This window comes from Cannabis sativa, chromosome X, assembly GCF_029168945.1.
Source record: "Cannabis sativa cultivar Pink pepper isolate KNU-18-1 chromosome X, ASM2916894v1, whole genome shotgun sequence".
In the NCBI taxonomy this organism is placed as follows: Eukaryota; Viridiplantae; Streptophyta; class Magnoliopsida; order Rosales; family Cannabaceae; genus Cannabis; species Cannabis sativa.
The window spans coordinates 4,078,528-4,099,311 of NC_083610.1; the positions used below are offsets into that span (position 1 = coordinate 4,078,528).

General features: G+C 30.3%; 1 protein-coding gene and 1 pseudogene across 1 annotated transcript; both read left to right on the forward strand.

Moving 5' to 3' along the window:
* The first annotated feature begins 2,019 nt into the window (after nt 1-2,019).
* LOC133032563 (glutamate receptor 2.9-like) lies at nt 2,020-3,076 on the forward strand. Its single transcript, XM_061106544.1, has 2 exons — nt 2,020-2,513; nt 2,624-3,076. The coding sequence occupies exons 1-2, from the start codon at nt 2,147-2,149 to the stop codon at nt 3,040-3,042; spliced, it is 786 nt and encodes a 261-aa protein (XP_060962527.1). The 5' UTR covers nt 2,020-2,146; the 3' UTR covers nt 3,043-3,076.
* Nucleotides 3,077-10,767: 7,691 nt separating this feature from the next.
* On the forward strand, nt 10,768-15,411 carry LOC115710207 (uncharacterized; annotated as a pseudogene).
* The last annotated feature ends 5,373 nt before the right edge of the window (nt 15,412-20,784 follow it).

Below are 20,784 nucleotides of genomic sequence, written 5' to 3' on the forward strand. Positions count from 1 at the left end.
AGAAAGTTTAATTGCTCGTTTTTGGTGGGGAGCTAACTCTAATAAACATAAGATTCATTGGGGTAGTTGGGAAAAGTTGTGCAACCTAAAAGAAAAGGGAGGAATGGGGTTTCGCAAGTTGGAAGATTTCAATAAAGCCCTCTTAGCCAAACAAGGGTGGAAAATCCTTACCAATCCCGATTGTTTACTAGCTCGGGTCCTAAAAGACCTCTACTTTCCCAACGAAAGTTTCTTTGAAGCAAAGTTGGGTCATTTTGGTTCTTCAATTTGGAGAAGTATTTTATGGGGGAGAGAGTTGTTAATGGAAGGATGTCGTTGGTGTGTGGGAGATGGGAGAACTATTCGTATAAATGAAGATTCTTGGCTTCCTCGAAGTCGGCCTTTTACTCTCCGAACCAAGGTCCCTATTCCTAAGGATGTAACTCTTAGTTCTTTGTTAACAGAAAGTGGAAATTGGAAAAATCATGAAGTGGACAACTGGTTCCATAAGGATGATATTCCTTGGGTCCTTGGTATTCTTCCCAATACTAGTCGATCGGATTGGATAACTTGGAGTCTAAATGCTAATGGAAATTACTCGGTTGCTAGTGGCTATAAACTTCGCTTTCCAAAACCCGGATTTAGCGAATTGTTCAAACAACTCAAAAACCAAAGCTTGGTGGAAGGTTGTTTGGGGATCTAGACTTACCCCTAAAATGAAGAACTTCATTTGGAAAGTGTTCAATAATTGGCTCCCCTCAAAGGTGGAATTGGAGAAAAGAGGTATCTCTTTGGATACTTATGGCGATTGGTGTAAAGCTCATAAGGAAGACACTAGCCATGCTTTATGGAGATGTCCTCAAGTTCTTCACATTTGGGAAAAGGTGGGTTTTTTCAATTTTCTTCCTCCAAAGGTGAATCGGCCAGCTGACATTTTATGGTGGTGTTGGGATCATTTTGAGAAGGATAAGCTCTTAAGGTTTATAGGCTTTTCTTGGTTAATTTGGCTAAGAAGGAACAACTTCATATTTAATAAAAAGCACCCTCCAGACCGTGTGTGGATTGATTGGGCTTTGGAGTATCTAGATCAGCAGTTGGTGTTACACCAGCAGCAGCCTCTTCTTCTCCCTTCAAAGCCAATTGCTACCTGGTCTCCAACTCCTTCAGATGTCCTTCAAATTGACACAGATGCAGCTCTAAATCTGGGGGTGCTTGGCTGTGGCCTAAGTGCTGTTATTCGAGATAATACAGGGCGGATGGTGGTGGCTGAAGTAACTTACATTCCGGGCTGCTTGTCAGTCCAATTAGCAGAAGCTGCTGCAATCAAACTAGGAATCTAGTTGGTTTCAAGGTGGTCTATTCAAAAGGCTCGGTTAGGCTCGGATTGTCAAACCATTGTCAAAGCTATTAACTCAAATTTGAGAGTGCATACGGATTGGGGGCAAGTGGTGATGGATATAAACCATTTGAAGACTCTTTTTTAGGATTTGTCTTCTGTTTTTTTATCCTAGGATGTGTAATCATGTAGCTAATAGCTTAGCTAAGTGGAGTCTTAAGACTCAAAAGTTTATTGTAATGACTAATGTGTTACCCTCTTGTGCTGCTGTTCTTTTAAAAGCAGAGGTGCCTAGTGTTGCTTAATAATACAAGTTTTATTTCAAAAAAAAAAAAACAGAAAACTATTTAATATCACAAATATATATATATATGGAAGAGGTTTCAATGGTTACATTTTTATTGTAACCATTACTATTAATGGTTATGATTAATTTGGAAATTAAATAAAAATAATTAATAAATAACTTGTAACCTGAAAGTAATCTAATAATTTATTTCCTTATAAAACTTTAATTAAGATTAATTATATTTTAAAATTAAACTAATTATAATTATTAATTAATTTTTTGTAATTTATTACTATATAAGGATCTTTTAGCAATTTATTTTTTTGCACTTAAATTATTTAATTAAGTTTATTCATTGACAGTTTAAAAACTTGTTTGTTTGTTTTTGTTATACAAGAGAATAAATGGTTTTACTCTTCTGTTGGATTGGTTGTTGAAACATGAAACAATTAATTCTTGAGAAACATAATAGAAGACTTGCGTAGAGAGTTTTTCTTCTTTTAGAATTAATATAGTCCTTAAGCTAGCTTCTTTTGAATAAAATGTTCTTACTTTTGCCGTTAATACTTTGCATTTTAATGGCTAATATTTGGCAGAAAATGGATGCTGTAGTTGGGGACATAACCATTAGAGCAAATCGGTCATTGTATGTGGATTTCACATTGCCTTACACTGAGTCTGGTGTGTACATGATAGTACCAATTAAGGATGATAGAAGTGATAATGCGTGGGCATTCTTGAAGCCTTTGACTTGGGATCTTTGGGTGACAAGTGGTTGTTTCTTCATTTTTGTTGGTTTTGTAGTATGGGTTCTTGAACACAGAATTAACGAAGATTTTCGTGGACCTCCATACCATCAAATTGGAACAAGCTTTTGGTACTCCTTTTCAACCATGGTTTTTGCACATAGTAAGTTTCTTGTGATTGTTCGAACATATCGAAAAAAATAACTTATGTATTTGAGAAATTATTGCATAAGAACTTAACAATGTCTTTTTTTTCTTTTAACAAATTTACAGAGGAAAAAGTTGTGAGTAACTTGGGAAGGTTTGTAGTGATCATATGGTGTTTTGTAGTGCTCATACTCACCCAAAGTTACACAGCTAGTTTGACCTCACTTTTAACAGTCCAAAAGCTCCAACCAACCATTAATGATGTTAACCAACTCTTGAAGAACAAGGAGAAAGTTGCTTTTCAAAAGGGTTCTTTTATAGAAGGAATATTGAAACAAATGGGGTTTGAAGATCACCAATTTATGATCTATAACACTCCAGAAGACTTATACCAACTCTTTGAAAATGGTAGTAAAAAAAATGGGATTGCTGCTGCTTTTGATGAAACACCTTATATTAAAGTTTTTCTGGCAAAATATTGCTCCAAGTTTACCATGGTTGAACCAACATTCAAAGCCGACGGCTTTGCTTTTGTAAGTCTATGATTTCAATTTATATACCCTTGAAAACAAAGGCTCATAGTTCCAATATGACTAATATTCTCAACATGTTTATCCTAAGCTTTTCCGAAAGGCTCTCCTCTTGTTCCAGATATCTCAAGGGCAATATTGAAAGTGACCGAGGGAAAGAAAATGAAGGATATGGAAGATGTGTGGTTCAAGAAAGACACCAATTGTCCGGACCCTAATAACATGTTCTCATCCAACAGTCTTGGTCTCGAAAGCTTTTGGGGACTCTTCCTTATCGCGGGTGTGGCTTCATCATTGGCTCTAGTCATATACGCGGCTATGTTTATCTACGAGCAAAGGCATCTATTGATGAACTCTGACATAGAACCATCGATTTGGAGGAGACTTATGGCTATTTTCAAAACATTCGACGAAAAGGATCTTAACTCGCACACTTTCAAAAAGAATGAAGCGGGAGAAAGGAGTGTCATTGACTTGTCATCGCCGAACACCAATTGCCCGCCAAGTCCTTCTGGGTTTTCAGTCCATACAGATTCAAGCTTTGTGTATGGGGAGCAAGGAGTGTCTTCTCCAAACCGAAATGTTACACAACCAACTGATCAAGAAACTGTTGTTATCTCAGCTGTAGAGCTTACTTGCCCAAATCAAGACTCAAGAGAGAATCTCAACTCTTAGATTATGCTACTAATGATGGAACTCTACCTCAATTTATAATGGTATGAGTTTTATTTGTACATAATTCATGTTACATATGTAGATATATATATATATAATACTGATATATGTATATGCAAATTCTCACACTTAATAGTACAAAAGATTCATCGTTTAGTCTTTTCACCGTTGGGTTTGTCTAATTAATTTGAAATTTTTACAATTCTTTACCAATTATTTAAATAATAGTTTAAAAAATTTCTAGTAACTTTCACAAGCTTTTATCACTATGTTTTCAAAAAGAACCCTACGTTTTCAATTCAAATTCACATTCAAATGTAAGTTCATTAAACTCTTTATTTGTCAATTCAATTGTTAATTATTTTCTTTTTTAGAAAACTATGTTAATTATTATGTTTAATAATCAAATGTTCAATTGACTATTGGGCTTTTTTCATAAATGTACAACAAAAACAACATAATTACAAAAAATGTGCAAAAAAATATATTATAAAAACTTATATATTTTGAAAACTTATTACATGAAACCATACATTTTAATCATTAAATAATAAACTATGTTTATTAAAACTCAAAATAAATAATTTCGTAAAATTAATTAAACAGTTTTATAAAAATAAACAAGTTAATTTTTTTTATTAAAAGATAAATGTTTATTATCTATTTTAGTATGAATTATTATAATTTAATAAGATTTTTTTTAATAAAATACAATACCAAAATTATAAACATTAATGTATATAAATATAAATCAATACTTAAAATTACTAAAAATAAACATGACACATAGAATGATATAATAAACATATCTGAATATTATTATTTTGTTTATTAAAGTAGTATGTTTAATAAATAGAAAAAAAATAAACATATATATACAAAGTATTTTATATTATTAGTATGTTTATTATAATTGTAAACATAAAAATAGACATAGACAATTTATACTATACTAAAATAAGTATATTTTTTTCTATTGTTTCTATATATTGATTATTTTCTAATGAATTAGTGAACGAATTTTCTATTGAAGTATAATTCTTACATCAAAAAATAAATAAACAAACATAACTTTATAAACTCCAAAAATTATTTAATTAGAAAAAATAAACATAACACAATAAACAAAGAAAAAGATAAAGATAAATAATTTTTTTATATATATATATTATTTATTTTCAAAAAAAATACTAAAAAATAAACATAACACACATAGAGTGATATAATAAACTTATGTGAATATTATTATTTTGTTTATTAAATTAGTATGTTTAATTAATAGAAAATAAAATAAACACATATATAAAATATTTTATATTATTGGTATATTTTTTATTATAATTGTAAACATAAAATAAACATAGCCAATATTACCATATATATAATAATCAATAATTATTACCATATATATTATAAAAGAAATTGAAAAAAAGTTTTTAACTATATATAAAAATGTATGAGAATATGATAATAAGTTTTTTTGCACATATTTTGTAATTAATTAAAATAATGTATACAAAATTGTAAAATGCCCTTGATTATTTGTAATGAGTTAGGTTTTTTATTAGATGATTTTACTAGTTTATTTTCTAATTTTTTTGAGACATTCTTAGTTCATGTACTTCGCCGTATAGCCTTAAGGTTGCTTATAAATTAACAGTGCATGCACTTAGGGCGGATGGTAAATTAGCTTGGATTGAGAATTTTTCTTCTTTTTATTGATGTATTAAACTCTGATTGTTGTTGATAAGAGTTTAATTTCAAAAAACAAAAATGACAAAGGAGAGTCGTCTCAAATAATTGAAGAGATTAGTACAACATTTGAAATCAAGAACATTTTTTGAAATAAAAAATAATAATTAAATAATAATCAAATTTTGATACAACAAGAATGATTTGAACTCTTTTATAAGTATCACTGTTAACTCAGTCCACTTAGTAGAGCGATTTTTTTTTATTAATAAAAAGGTTATATGTGTCACTAAATGTTACATTTGCCATCATATTTTTGTGCTGGCAAAAGTTGGTATTGCGCAGGTAAAATAAAATTTACTTGTGATGTGTTGGCAAAAAGGGTTGGCAAATCAATGTTGGTATTAGAAATTTTGCCAGCATAAAATGAAAAGCGCTGGCAAAAATGACTTTTCTCAGCGCATAAATACACTGGTAAAAGATAGATTTTAGCCACTGCAAATGTATGTTGGTAAAATTTTGATCTCTTTTCCAGCGCAGTTTGCGAAATACGTTGGTAAAAAGAGTTACTTTTACTAGTGCAGTAGCGAATTGTGCTGGTAAAAGTGACATTTTTTGTAGTGTGTCCCTTTAAAACTAATTAATAGATTAATTGTGTCAGTCCAACAGTGCTAACCATTATATTAATCTATGCAAAACTTTTTTTTCAATAGTGACTAATTTTAATTTCATTTGGCTCTAATATTGAAACAAATGGATCAATTTCTGAAATAGAAAGCAAAGAAAATAGATTCTTTCTAAGTTTTTTTTGTAAAATTGAACGAATTACAAGTTGCCAAATTTAATAATATCTCGATCTAATTTTTGAATTTAAGGTCGAAGTGAAAGATTTATTCTCATTCTCATTTGCTCTTGTTTGTCACTCTACAATCTCTTCTAGTCATTTAGGAGAGCATTCCTATAGGTTCCTAAAAGCATGTGAGTCAATCATATTCACTAAATACATTTATTAGTTAAATTAAACAGAGAGAAAGTGAAATTGAAAAAATCACTTTTTATATAAAAAGGTTCCTACTTTTTTGCTAAATTTTTTAAATAGTATTTTAATCAAAAGTACTATTACATTTTATTATTTTATAAAATTAATTTATAGATACTCAATCTATATATACTATGACTACTCATTCTTCTTCTTTTTCTCCCATCTTCCATATCTATCTCTAAACACTAAATATACATCCTATTGTGAAAACATACTCCATTCTTCATCATCAACTGATATTTATTAACGCACAAATTTTAAAAGTTTTGATTCCCATAGGTTTAATTCCTAATGAAAGTAAATCTAATAATTCGTAGTAGTGTCTTGAAAATTACAATAGAGATTCGAAAGTTAATTAAAAATGAGTGAAGTAACCGAAACATTTTATACATGGTATTAAGTTTTGACACATAATCAATTGTCAATATGGGACTCTATAACAATAGTGATCTCCAATCCATGTTTTACACTAACTTTAGAGAAATGGTGTTTGATATCTTAGTTACATGCTTTTTATTGTTCTAGCTCTTCAAGCATATATCATTTATAAAGAAGAAATAATACAAGATCTTTTTTTACTTATAATCAATGTATAGTGCTCTAGTTTATAAAATTGGATCTCTTTAATGATAATAATTTTTCTTAATAGATTTGATATTAAGGAAATGTCGTGTTGTAACCTTATTTTGTAAACACCCGATAAATTATTATCTTCACACTTACTTGGAATCAAAAACTTTGGAACTATACGATAATGATTTGGTTTGATAAAATTGATTTTACTTTCAAATGTTAAAGAGGATTACAATACTTTCTAGCTTGACTATCTTATGAATGTATGTATGTTATCTTTCTCTTTAATTTTTCTGGGTTAAAAATTCTTACTATAACTTTAGTCTTCCCTTCCAATTTGCCTAATTTTAAAAAACTCGATATGTTATCTAGCCTTAATTAGTAGTGAGTTGAGTGGTCTAGAATGAAAGATGAAATTGTAAGTTGTTTTTGTTAATGAAATACATGGAAGATGATGTGAATTGGGTTGAATAAGATAAGATTAGGTATAGCCAAATAGTGAAAGAAACTTTCAATTTCATTATATCTATCTTGTTATGTACTTCTTTCTTGGTATACTCTGTGTGTGAGTCTTTATGCACTGTAAACTACAATCCCAGAATATAACTGAGAGACCAAACTTTGATATAGAACTTGTATTATGCATCTCTACATGTGTTACTATGGTGTTACTAACACATCTATAGAATACAGAAGACAAAGAAAATGGATTCAGTTAAATCTTCATATTGTTAATATTGTTCCTCAAAATCTGCTTCTTTCATATTGTTATACATGTTATGTAAAAGTGTAAAGACTCTCATATATCTATTTCTATATAAAATGTGGCTATATAACTGAATTCTTAGTTTATAAAAAATTAGTGGGTGATTTTTTTTTTTTAATTTTTTATTCAAAAATAACAATTTTTTTGGGTGAGGTTAAATTCAAAAATATATACAATTTTTTTAGCAGAGTTTAAATTCAAAAAATATATACGATTGACATTCCCCTACATCTGATTGCCACCAATATTTAGAGTCTTGGTTTGGTTTGCTGCGTTTTGAACCCCAATATTTGGATTACGTTTGTGACCTTCAAAATAGTTTCTGATTATTTGTTTGTGGTTGATTCCCACAATGTATTTACGGTAGATTAGTGGTATGTATATAATTGTATGACCCTCGTTCTTCTAGCTTTCTTTTTCTAATGGAAGCAAAAAGTAGCCTTTTCGTGGGTTTAAATGTTTATTTGCTTCTCTTTCATGCATGCTGTTTATTTTATGATTTCTTTTTTACCTCTGGTTTTGTTCTCTGTTTATTTATGAGTTTCTTTTTACGGGTCATTTTGTTAAATTTGATATACTACCCTACAATGGAGAAATCTGGGTATGGAAGAGACAGTATTTACAGGTCTCTGAGACCACCTCTACACCTCCCCAACAACAACAATCTCCCAATGGTTTCATTCCTTTTCAGAAACTCATCTTCATACCCACAAAAGCCAGCTCTCATTTATTATTATTATTATTATTATTATTATTATTATTATTATTATTAGTCAATTATTTATTCTTATAATTCAACTTTTTAATTTATGTTTATTAATTATTTCTCATGTTTTATATATTAATTTTACTTTTCATTCCTACTGTATTTATTTATTATTTTTGTAAAATTTCTTTTTCAAAATATGTTTTATTTATTATTTTATACAAATTTTATTCTTCTTCTTTAAAAGAATTTTTCTTCTAATTTAACATGTTAGTCATTCTTTTTTCTTACAATTTTCCAATTTTATATAGGTTATATATTTTAATTTCTAATATTACTAATTTTTTAGTATTATTAATAACAATGTGTACATCATAAGCTTATATATACAATTATGACATTCTTAACAAGCTTACTTTTATAAAACAAATCTTTTAAAAAAATAATTTACAATTAGTTATTGATTTTTTAAAAAAAAAATTCACTAAAACTTAAATAAAACTAATATTTACGTGGCTCGCTACGTAACTTTCATCTAGTACTATTCAATGGTTACATTTTTATTGTAACCATATGGTTACATTTTTTTTTTACCTATAATAGAAGGTTACCAATAGGTTAAAATTCCATTTTTAGATTTAATTAATTATAATATACTATATTTTAAGTAATGAAATAAATATTTAAGAAGATCTTAATTAGCAATTAAAATTTATAAATAATTTTTTTTATTTATATATAAATCCCTTACCTTAATTATTTTAACAATTAAACTATTTAATTATAATATTTACAATTTTTTTTTTACAAAAATTAAAATTATTTTTATATAAATTAAAATTTTATCCTTATAATGAATTTTTTTTTATAAGAACACACACTGCTTTTTTTTTTTTAGGATGTGTCCTTATAAATTAAAAAATATGATATTATATTGACACTTAATTAAAACCTAATTAATCTTTAAAGTCTTGATTTTTATTTTTTTAATTATAAATTCTAATTAACTAAAGTCTTACTCACAATTATCTTCTTTCATTCACTCTTCACCACACTTACATTGAAAATGATTGACAACGAAAACATAGAACCTATAGCAAATTTGTCCGAAGATGAAGATAATTTTTTTCATTTCATGAGTTTTGTGAAAAAGAAATGTGAAGAACAGTGGAATTGAGCATGACACTGAAGATGTTAGCCATAAATGGATTGATCCTGATGTAGCTGTTTGGAGTGATTTTTCAAATTTTTTGCAGATTGATAAAAATTTAGAAGACTATATAAGTCCATCCACACATGTAGATTAGGATGTGTTAGACAAATTTCTCTCCTCTTATGGACAACATTAAGCAACCAATTATTTTAGCATTGCATTTGGGAGACAAACCTTTTGGGTAGCTGGGACAAGGAATATTGGAATTTTAACCTTTTTGCCCTGTACATAATGAAATACCATTCAGCCTTGAGCCCGAATATTTAATTAAAATTACATTGAAAGGCACTCATCAATGGAAACTAGTAGCAATAACATTTAAAATTGACTCCCATTCCTATGGCACATTATCTTGCAATCATAAACTGTACCCAAGCTGGATCGATAAAAAAAAATATACTTTTTAAGCACACATAGTTGATGATGAAACAAATCTAAACAAGAATAAGATAACAAATATAGTCAGAACCCAGATGAAGTACAATATTGACAATACAAGAGATGATATTATTAAGATACATTGAAATACAAGAAGTATAAGGAAGTGTAATCATTTTAAATTAATATTATAAGTATAATAAAATTTTAATTATGAAATTATATGTGTATAATTTTAAATTATTAAGAATTTTGTTATATAAATTAAAATAATTTCAGTGTAAAAAAAATAAATTGCTAAAAGATCCTTATTTAATAATAAATTACAAAAAATTAATTAATAATTATACTTAATTTAATTTTAAAATATAATTAATCTTAATCAAAGTTTTAAAATGAAATAAATTTACAGGTTAATATCAGGTTACAGGTCATGTATTATTTTTTTTATTTAATTTCCAAATTAATCACAACCATTTAATAGTGATCCAATGGCTAAAAAAAATGTAACCGGTTACAATAAAAATGTAACCATTAGAACCTCCTCCTCCATATCTTTATATATTAAAAGTGCCTATTTAACGGCATTTCTTGGTTTAACAGAATATACTTTACAAATAAAAGAATATTCTGTTAAATTTAACTATCCTTATTTTTTTTTAAACGTTCTCTTTAACGTCGTTAACTTATTATATTCTTATAAAAAGATTTTTAAAAAAATTCTCTCTCAGTCCTAATCTCAATCGTTTCATTCTCACGCCAATCTATTCACTCTTTCCTTCCATTCTCACTCTCAATCGCAGATCGTCAAAACCAACAGCCCGACGAGCCCCGACGAACCAAAGTATCCTTTCACCGACTCCTCCATTTCACTCTCCGAATCCCAATTGGAGGTCATTCCGTTTTATTCCCTCTGTTGGAGTCGACGATTGAAAACGATCCGTCTCTGATTATGCCTCTGATTCGCTTAGAAAGCTCGTGAAGATCAAGGGATGGCAGGTCTTGGTGATTGGGAACTCCAAAACGCCGTCGGATTGGAGCCTTAAAGGTGCGATCTTTTTGTCTCTAGAGGAGCAAGCTAGATTGGGTTTTAGGGTTGTGGATTTCCTTCCTTATGATTCGTATGTTAGTAAAACTGTGGGTTATTTGTTTGCAATTTAGCATGGTGCGAAGAAAATCTTTGATGCTGATGATCGTGGTGAGGTGATCGATGGTGATTTGGGTAAGCATTTTGATGTTGAATTGGTAGGAGAAGATGCTAGACAAGAGACTATTATGCAGTATAGTCATGAAAATCCTAATAGGACTGTTGTGAACCCTTATATTCATTTTGATACATGTTGATTTCTCTTCTCTTATTCTTGGTTCCTGTTCTTCTTGTTATTGCCGATAACTTACTCCCTTCGGCGATTCTCTCTGCCTCGCTTTCTCCACACCATACGGCTTCGTTTCATGATGATAATATTAATCCCATTCCCACCTCTTATTCTCCGCTCGAAACTCTCTCTTTTCATTTCAGAAACTACAATTTTCGATACTCTCTTATTGATATTCCAATCATTTCCATTATCAGATTAGCCCTATTCGTCTGTAAGTAGTAGTACTCATCTATTGATACAATTATTTTATTTTAAAGAAAGAAAATAATTAATCAATCAATTAATAATTAGCTTTTGTATGTATTTGTGTGTAGGTGTTTATAGCTTCTGTGATGGACCAAAGTTATCGAGAGGACCATATTTGGGGATTACAACAGTGTGTTCTCTGCTTTCTCTTGTGTTTGTTTCGTTTAAAGCTTCTTATGTATTTGGAGTTTCGAGTGTTGATCAAGAAGGGTAGATCATTATGAGAGTAGCTGAAATAGCCCTTTTCTTATGCTCACTGATTTTTGCTGTGGGTCGTATAATTGTGGCTTATAGAACTAGCTGCAGAGAAAGATAAAAGCTTTTAGTTAACAAAATCGACATTGAAGCTGTGAGTAGTTCTATCTTTCTTAATTTTTTTTCTTTATTGTTTTCTTTCTTCATTGCTTTCAATTTTACTTGCTTGGGAAGAAAGTTGTGTAAATGATTTGGACTTTTTTTTTTAATGAATATGAAAGGGTTGAATTTATGTTCTTCTTGAAATTCAATTGAAAAATAAATAACTATAATTATTGTGGTTTAACAATTGGCAGTTGGGTTTAGAGACAACAATTCATTTTTGTTAAGATAGGCTATTAATTCTTCTTATTATTAATTAATAGGTTATTCTATTGTCAATATAAAAATAAATGAAATTAAATTGGAGGAATCTGTGATCAGAGTCAGAGACGGGCAACTTGTTGTTGGAGTTGTATTGTTTGTCTATTTTTCTTGCTCAAACCACAAAGAGGTGTGTATTATTTTATACATATATGTTTTTTCTCTTTTTCTGTACCCTTTTCATGAATTTTCCAATTCTTAGGTCGTCTTTGCTCTAACCATTTTTGTGGGTCTCCTTTGATAGATGAGAGGGTGTTAAAGTTTTGGAGAATATTTCAAGGTAATTACTATTCTTTTCGCTTTATTCTTGTAGAATTTAGAATTCAAGGCCCTGAAACTGTTCTTTTGATCAAGAGTATCAAATGGGTGACTTCTGGTCTTATATATTAAACAAATTTTTTCCTAAGTTGACATTTTTAGTTTTGGGTTCAATTATTTTTATTTATTTATTTTTACTAAGTTGACATCTTTAGTTTTTGGGTTCAATTATGTTTTTGTATGTTAGCTCTCTATTCGCGTAAATCTTCATTAAACTTGCTTCTTGTAGTTGGGAATAAGTGAATTCTCCTTTAATTCTGTTTTCTTATGTTAGTCTTACGAACTTGTCACTTAATTCTCTTGAAGTTGAAATAATCTACTCACATTTAGGATGACCATCTTCATTCCAGATTATGATAAAAACTTTTTAAGACTAAGAAGGAAATGAAGTTATTTTCTAGACATTCTTCATTTGGAAGTAGTTTAAGTATCACTAACCGGGTTTTTTCAAATTCAAGTTAATGAGTATCTTCATAAATATAAATATAATATATTAATATTGGTAATTTTTAATCCACGTATTAATAATATATTTTTAATCAATGGGTCTACTTACATGGTGTTAATACTTTGAAGGATTAATTTCTATACACTGATCCTCTAATGTTAAGCGTAGGTGCTTTCTAGCACTCGTAAATGTTTGTTGGATTTTGTCAAAGAAGAGAAGTTGAGGAAGTCTGCTGAGAATTGTAGCAGTTCTCATAGGCAGTTTGAGAGTAAAGTCTCACAGTTTAAGCAAATGTTTAATGAGATACACAGCAAGATGGATGAAGTTTTCTCTAGCAGGGCTTCTCCTCCTATCAGGAACTTGGAACAGATGATCAAAGATGTAACGTCCCCGCTTCAAGCCTCCATTGGGTCCTTACACCCACGGAATAAATGGCTCTTATACACGAGTACGTCACTCTGGCTGCTTCCCGGATTGATGACTGACCCTACAGACCAACACGAGTGTTTCCAGCATGCTTTGTCCTCACTCGCACGCTTCTTGGGAAAACTTCCCAGGAGGTCACCCATCCTGAAATTACTCCCAAGTCAAGCTCGCTTAACTGTGGAGTTCTTTCGTGATGGGCTACCGAAAAACAAGATGCACCTTGTTGACATAGGTAGTACCAATCAATCCATTTAAGCCCTCTTCAACTGTGTAGTCCCATACCTACACAGTCTCATAATCATCCCACTTGACCTTCCCCAGACGGTGTGGGATTGCACAGCTTACCCGGTATTTCCCCTTACGGATCACGGGACTACTGACTGTCACAATCACCCCCCCTTACGGGGTCCGACGTCCTCGTCGACCACACTTCCAGCTGGGTCAAGGCTCTGATACCATTTGTAACGTCCCCGCTTCAAGCCTCCATTGGGTCCTTACACCCACGGAATAAATGGCTCTTATACACGAGTACGTCACTCTGGCTGCTTCCCGGATTGATGACTGACCCTACAGACCAACACGAGTGTTTCCAGCATGCTTTGTCCTCACTCGCACGCTTCTTGGGAAAACTTCCCAGGAGGTCACCCATCCTGAAATTACTCCCAAGTCAAGCTCGCTTAACTGTGGAGTTCTTTCGTGATGGGCTACCGAAAAACAAGATGCACCTTGTTGACATAGGTAGTACCAATCAATCCATTTAAGCCCTCTTCAACTGTGTAGTCCCATACCTACACAGTCTCATAATCATCCCACTTGACCTTCCCCAGGCGGTGTGGGATTGCACAGCTTACCCGGTATTTCCCCTTACGGATCACGGGACTACTGACTGTCACAATAAATCTTCGTAATTTATAAATTACGCTTTATTTGTTTATTTACTAAAAATCCACTAATTAACTCGTAATTAGTGTAAGTAAGATCATAATCTTACTCTAATATTCATATAATCACATATTTAATAAAATATGTCCAAATAAATTTATTATATTTTCTGGGATATTACAAAAGATCACCAGCGGTTTATCAACGAACAAAAGAGCATAATGCAGTCTTTGAGGTTAGCTTTCCCTTTCATTTCAACCATTTTTCTATTTGTTGTTTCTATTGCTTTAGTTTATCAAGCTTTCCCATATTAGTTTCTGTTTCATAATAATTTCATCAGATCAGATGTCATAGCTGCTCAATTTGTTTAAATTTTACTTATAAAGTTGAATATATGAATATCTGTATGTATGTTAAAAAACCGATGCAGAGTGTGATTGATGCATCAATATGACTATGTGATGAAGAGGTTTAATGCCTCCAAGCAACTTGTTCCTTGTGACATTGAAAGCGTTTCTCACTTGTTGGTACAAGGACATATGTACAACTCGACGATAGTACTGGGTTGCTAGATGCTGTGATGTTCGGAGATGTTGCAGAAAACATATTCTCATGTACTGCAGTTCAATTAAAGTCATATTGGGACGAGATAAATATGAAAAAATAAATATATAAAATTTATACATTTTCATCAATAGAGGAATAATAAATCTTATTGCTAATTATTTTTACAAAAACATAGGTTGTTTGTCTAAAAAACTACGGAGAAATTATCGACCAAAAAATGGAGAATTCAGTTGTATGTAGATCCAAAACAAACGATGAGTCCAAAGTACAATTAATTCACCATCCAAGCAGCTGAACTAATAGAAGATTAGGAAGAAGTTTCACTATACTTTTTTTTAGTCTTTCTAATAATATTCGCCATATTAAGACTTTTTTTATTAATTTTTTCTTCTATTTTAAGATTGTACATTTTGTTTAATTTTTGTTACATAATGTTTGTTTTAAATTTTGCAAAACCTATATGTTGTTCCTCTAAATTTTCTATAAGTAAATAATAAGTATTATTTTGTTATGATTTATGTATACCCAATTATATATTTTACTAACCAAATACAATAGCACAAATATTACTTTAATAAAATAAATCATTCGCATAATTATACCTGTGCTGAAAACTAAATAAAAAAAAACTAAATTTTAAATAAAACTAATATTTACGTGCCTTTTAACTAGTATATATATATATATATAATTGAGCTACAATATTGGCCATTTGATATACTCTTCCCCATATTGTTTATTGTCCTTTACACCAAGTGCAAAAAAAAAGTCTCAATTCTGGTCTCTATTTAATGAGCATTATATCAAAACAAGAGTTACATTACACATGTTTATCTTATGGCTAGAGGCAATTTGTTACATTGTAAGGTTAACATTGTGATGATTCTGAAACTGAAACTCAGTGAAAGTGAACCGAAAAGGTTCATGACTAGTATTTGGATAAATAGGAATAAAATCGTATACGCGGTTAATGGTAGATAACAAGGAAATTGTCTAGAAGATGGAGATTGTCACTACATTGTAATTGTTTTATTGTTTGCTGTTTAATTGATGAGAATATTGTTTCTTTTTGATTGAAAAAAGAAAATAAAAGAAAGAAGGAATGACATTACACTATAGAGATAAATTGAACACTAATAGCCACTACAAATGAGCATATAACATATTTATTTAATTATTTTTTTTGGTCAGATCAACAAGAATAATTTGAATCACTTTAATTAGTAGTTTTTAATTGTTCAAAAAAGAAAAAATAAATTGGTAGTTTTTAATTCGTCAAGAAAAAAAAACAAACAAAACAGAGTTTCCTATAAAAATGAAGGCAAATTAGTTACCGATATTAATGTGAAATTTGTTTAGAAAAAAAAAATGCTTTGAATATAAATATTTATTACTATCACATTTTCATGGTTTTAATTTCTTCTTAATTTTAGTTCTCACTCGATTACTATACATTAATTCGATGCAAACGGATGGTACATTCCTAAATCAATTTCTGAAACTGAAAGAAAAGAAAATGGATTCAGGTAATTCATATATAAATATATATATATATATATTTTTTTTTTTGTATATTATGTATTATTCTACATTAAATTAGGATCAAATCTGTAATATCCTCTTTCTTGAAAGGGTAATTTTGTATTTTTTTTCCTTTTGTCGATACTTTGTTAATTTGCATATTAAGAAAATTTATTAAACATATGAGAATGTTGAGTAAATAATTAAATACTTGTGATAATTTAATTATTTATTTTGTGCATATTATTATTGTGGGTATAACAATAATAATTATGTGAATTTATTTTATATTATGGTGTAATATATTTGTTATATTATTGTTGTCATTTTATTAGAGATATAATATAGTAATATTAATAATATTGTTATAGAATGGTGTAATTGTTACATATTTTATTATTATAATAAGTATTAGTAACATCCGTGACAAAATCCCGATAATTGTGGAACTATGAATGGTTCCACAAAATGAGTTTGTTACGATCTTTTATACGATTATTTTGAAGCCTAAAGACCCAAAAATTCGTAGGTGAAGAAATCCTGGAAAGAGAGCGAGAGAGACCGATATAGATTTACATGAAACTTAGAGAGAGAAAGAGAAATTTTGATCTTGAAACACTTAGAGAGTTTCTGGGTTTGTTTGATCGTTTTGAGTAGCTTTTCTACGATCTAAGGAAGCTAATAGTCATGACCAAACGGGCTAAGAGCAGAGGTTTCGAAATCCACCATTTTCATGCACATTCAAGCATGTTCTTGAGCAATATCGAATTTAAACGTACTTGAACCGCTTCTGGGTTTAAAGAACATTGTGTTTAAGCTTATAGGAACCCAATAATCTGTTTTGACGTGGAGAATCGAAGCTTTAAAGCCCTGAACAAAAATTGCCATTGTTGGACTCCATTTTTAAAGGTACACCGGCAACGAAGAAGACAACGATGTTGGACCGTATTATTTGGTGATTTATGGTCGGCTTGAGGTTCTAAGCACTGTAGGAAGCTTTTCCAATCAAAATAATGCGTGAAAAACAATTGTATAAGAAGTTGGAGGCTCGCCGTCGCCGGAGAAGAAGGGCTCGCCGGCGTAACTCCGGCGAAGCTCCGATCAACACCTTCTGAGGTTTATTTTTGAGATTTTCTTGGATTTTTGATCTTACTTAGGTATTTCTAGGTCTGCTATGAAGTTTTAGAATTTTCTTGCAATTATTTTATTTATTATGAATTAATTGATTTATTTTATAAATTAATTATGAAAAATAGCTAGGCTTCCCAGAAAATTCTAGAATAATTTTATATGGCTTAATATGGATTATAAAATGTTAGAAAATTGATAGATTAGATTTTTGATCGATTTTGTATTTTTCATGAATTATTTGTATTATTTCTTAATTTAATGATGAAAAATACTTAGATTGTTCAGAAAATTCAAAGTAAATTATCTGGGGTTTGGTACAGACTATAAACTGTGTTAGAATGGTTATATTTGGTTTTCGATTATTTTTGTATTTTTCATGAATTTATTTAGTTAATACTTAAAATAATTATGAAAAATAGTTAAGTGATGCTAAAACAGTAAAATGTATTTTTATAGTGCTATTTACTATCAATGGTACAAAATAAAAAGGTTTTTATAATTTATTAGTTGCTGTAGGTATTTATTATAATTATTTGTGACTAATTAACTATTTAATTGAGTTTTAAATAGAGTAAATATTAAAAAATTGTGTTCACTGTTTGGGAACTGTGAATATGATGTTACAATATAATTCTAGTCTATGAAATAAATTTAAGACTAGGTTGAGATGTTTTGTTATTTTATTTATTTAAATAATTAGTATTTTATATACAGTTTTAAGTGTAAATTAGTACATAAATATGGATAATAAATTGTACGTGTTTCTAGATAGATTAAATATGTTTTATAATCTGTATAAATGATTAAGATTTATGCTAGCTTCTGATTTTGGTAAATAATTACATATTTGTATATTTTGTTAATAAATGGTATTTTAGTGAGATTTCACGTAAAGAGTGTTTGTATGAGTTCATATTTTACGTTAAAAATGTTCGTTTTAGTACATTATATGTGTTGGTGTGAATCATAGTGATAAATGATTGTGTTTAGTGTGTCATGCAAGTGACAATTAACCTATGTGTTGTGTAGTTTGACGTAAGATTTCATTGTTAATCTTAGGTTATGCTTGAATATGTTAGGGTTTATAAAACACTCAAGAAATATACAAATCACAGATCCAAACATATTCTTAAAAGTGCTTTAATATACAAAACCCTAAATCATAAATCTATAAAAGCCTTTGCTAAATTAAAGAAGAAGAAGATGATAAAATATGAGCGGAAGCACTAACCTGAAACCATTGTTGGAGATTGCAGAGAAGGTTTTGATCTTCCAAGAATACACTATTTTCTAGAGTATTTTCTCTGATGGGGAAGGAGATAATACAGAAACCCTGGTGTTTCTTGGGGACCACTACCTATTTATAGACTCATCTTAGAATGAGTTTTGGGTATTTATAATTTGGCCCCTCAACAAATTATAAATTAGCTTATGGTATCTACACATTAATTCCATGACACTTTAATATCCTTTTGATACCCATAACATAATTGGTCACTTAATTTTGTATCACACTTTATAATAGCATATACATTATACATATGTGCCCACATAGGATTTTTAATCCAACAATCTCCCACTTGGGCAACATATGTTACCTGATAAATGTATAACCTTATGAGCTCAAAATTTGCTATTATGTAAAGGTATTCACAACAATCTCGTCCATCAACTATACTCATATAGGATCAAAGCGATTTTCGTCATATCAATCATGACTAAACCCATCAATGGTCACATATACAAATATAGCCAAATGACATAGATCAATCATGGATGTGTAGCATGGAAATTACATGGAATGTGAACCGAACATGCCTATTTCCAACTGGTCCTCCTTAAACCAAAGTGAGGTCAAACTTAAACATAACAAAACAGAGTGAATAAACTGAAAACTTTATTTCTGATCAGAAAATAACCAAATACATAAATGTCTTAAACAAACATAAAGCAAAGAGAATACAAACTCCCACTAAATCATGATATCCTCAAGTAATACGACACCCATATGAGCAGTGTGCTCATGAAAGACCTTGGGTGGTAATCCTTTTGTGAGTGGATCCGCTATCATGGAGTTTGTCCCAATATGCTCTATGGAAATCTGTCCACTCTGCACTCTTTCTTTCACAACTAGGAACTTTATGTCAATATTCTTTGACTTGAATGAGCTCCTATTGTTATTGGAATACAGCACTGTTGATTTATTGTCACAAAATATCTTAAGTGGTCTTTCAACATTCTCCAAAATACGCAGCCTAGTGACAAAGTTTCTCAGCCATATTCCCTGATTTGATGCCTCATAACACGCTACGAATTCAGCTGCCATAGTGGAAGAAGCTACAAGTGTCTGTTTGACACTTTTCCAGGATATAGCTCCTCCAGCTAACAAGAAAATGTAGCCTGATGTAGACCTTCTGCTATCTTGGCATCCAGCGAAATCAGAATCAGAATACCCTACGACCTCCAAATGATCTGATTTCCTGTATGTGAGCATGTAATCTTTTGTTCTCTGAAGATACCTCATAACCTTCTTGGCTGCTATCTAATGGTCCATACCAGGGTTGCTTAAATATCTGCCTAACATCCCAACAATGTACGCAATATCTGGACGCGTACATACCTGAAGATACATTAGACTCCCTACAACTGATGCATAGGGAATCTTTTTCATTTCCTGAATTTCAAGGCTGCTTTTAGGGCATTGTCTAAGACTGAATTTGTCTCCTTTAGCAACAGGGGTATCACCTGGTCTACAATCTTGCATGCCAAACCTTTTGAGTACTTTATCGATATAGCTCTTTTGTGATAATCCAAGAATACCCCGAGAACGATCTCGACGTATTTGAATTCCTAATACAAAAGAGGCGTCACCAAGATCTTTCATCTCAAATTGCTTAGATAAAAATCTCTTGGTTTCGTGCAATAAGCCTATATCATTAGTAGCAAGCAATATGTCATCGACATATAGAACCAGAAATATGTATTTACTCCCACTGAACTTGTGATATACACAATCATCAATAATATTCATCTCAAATCCAAATGAGATAATTACTTGATGAAACTTGTGATACCATTGACGAGAAGCTTGCTTGAGTCCATAGATGGATTTCTTTAATTTGCAAACCATATTCTTTGGGTCACCAACCACAAAGTTTTCTGGTTGCTCCATATAA

What these genes read in the sequence shown, in the direction of transcription:
- LOC133032563 (XM_061106544.1), top strand. Translation starts at nt 2,147, where the DNA reads ATGTTCTTACTTTTGCCGTTAATACTTTGCATTTTAATGGCTAATATT. An exon ending in AACCATGGTTTTTGCACATA is followed by an intron (nt 2,514 to 2,623) that starts GTAAGTTTCTTG and finishes ACAAATTTACAG; the next exon opens with AGGAAAAAGTTGTGAGTAAC.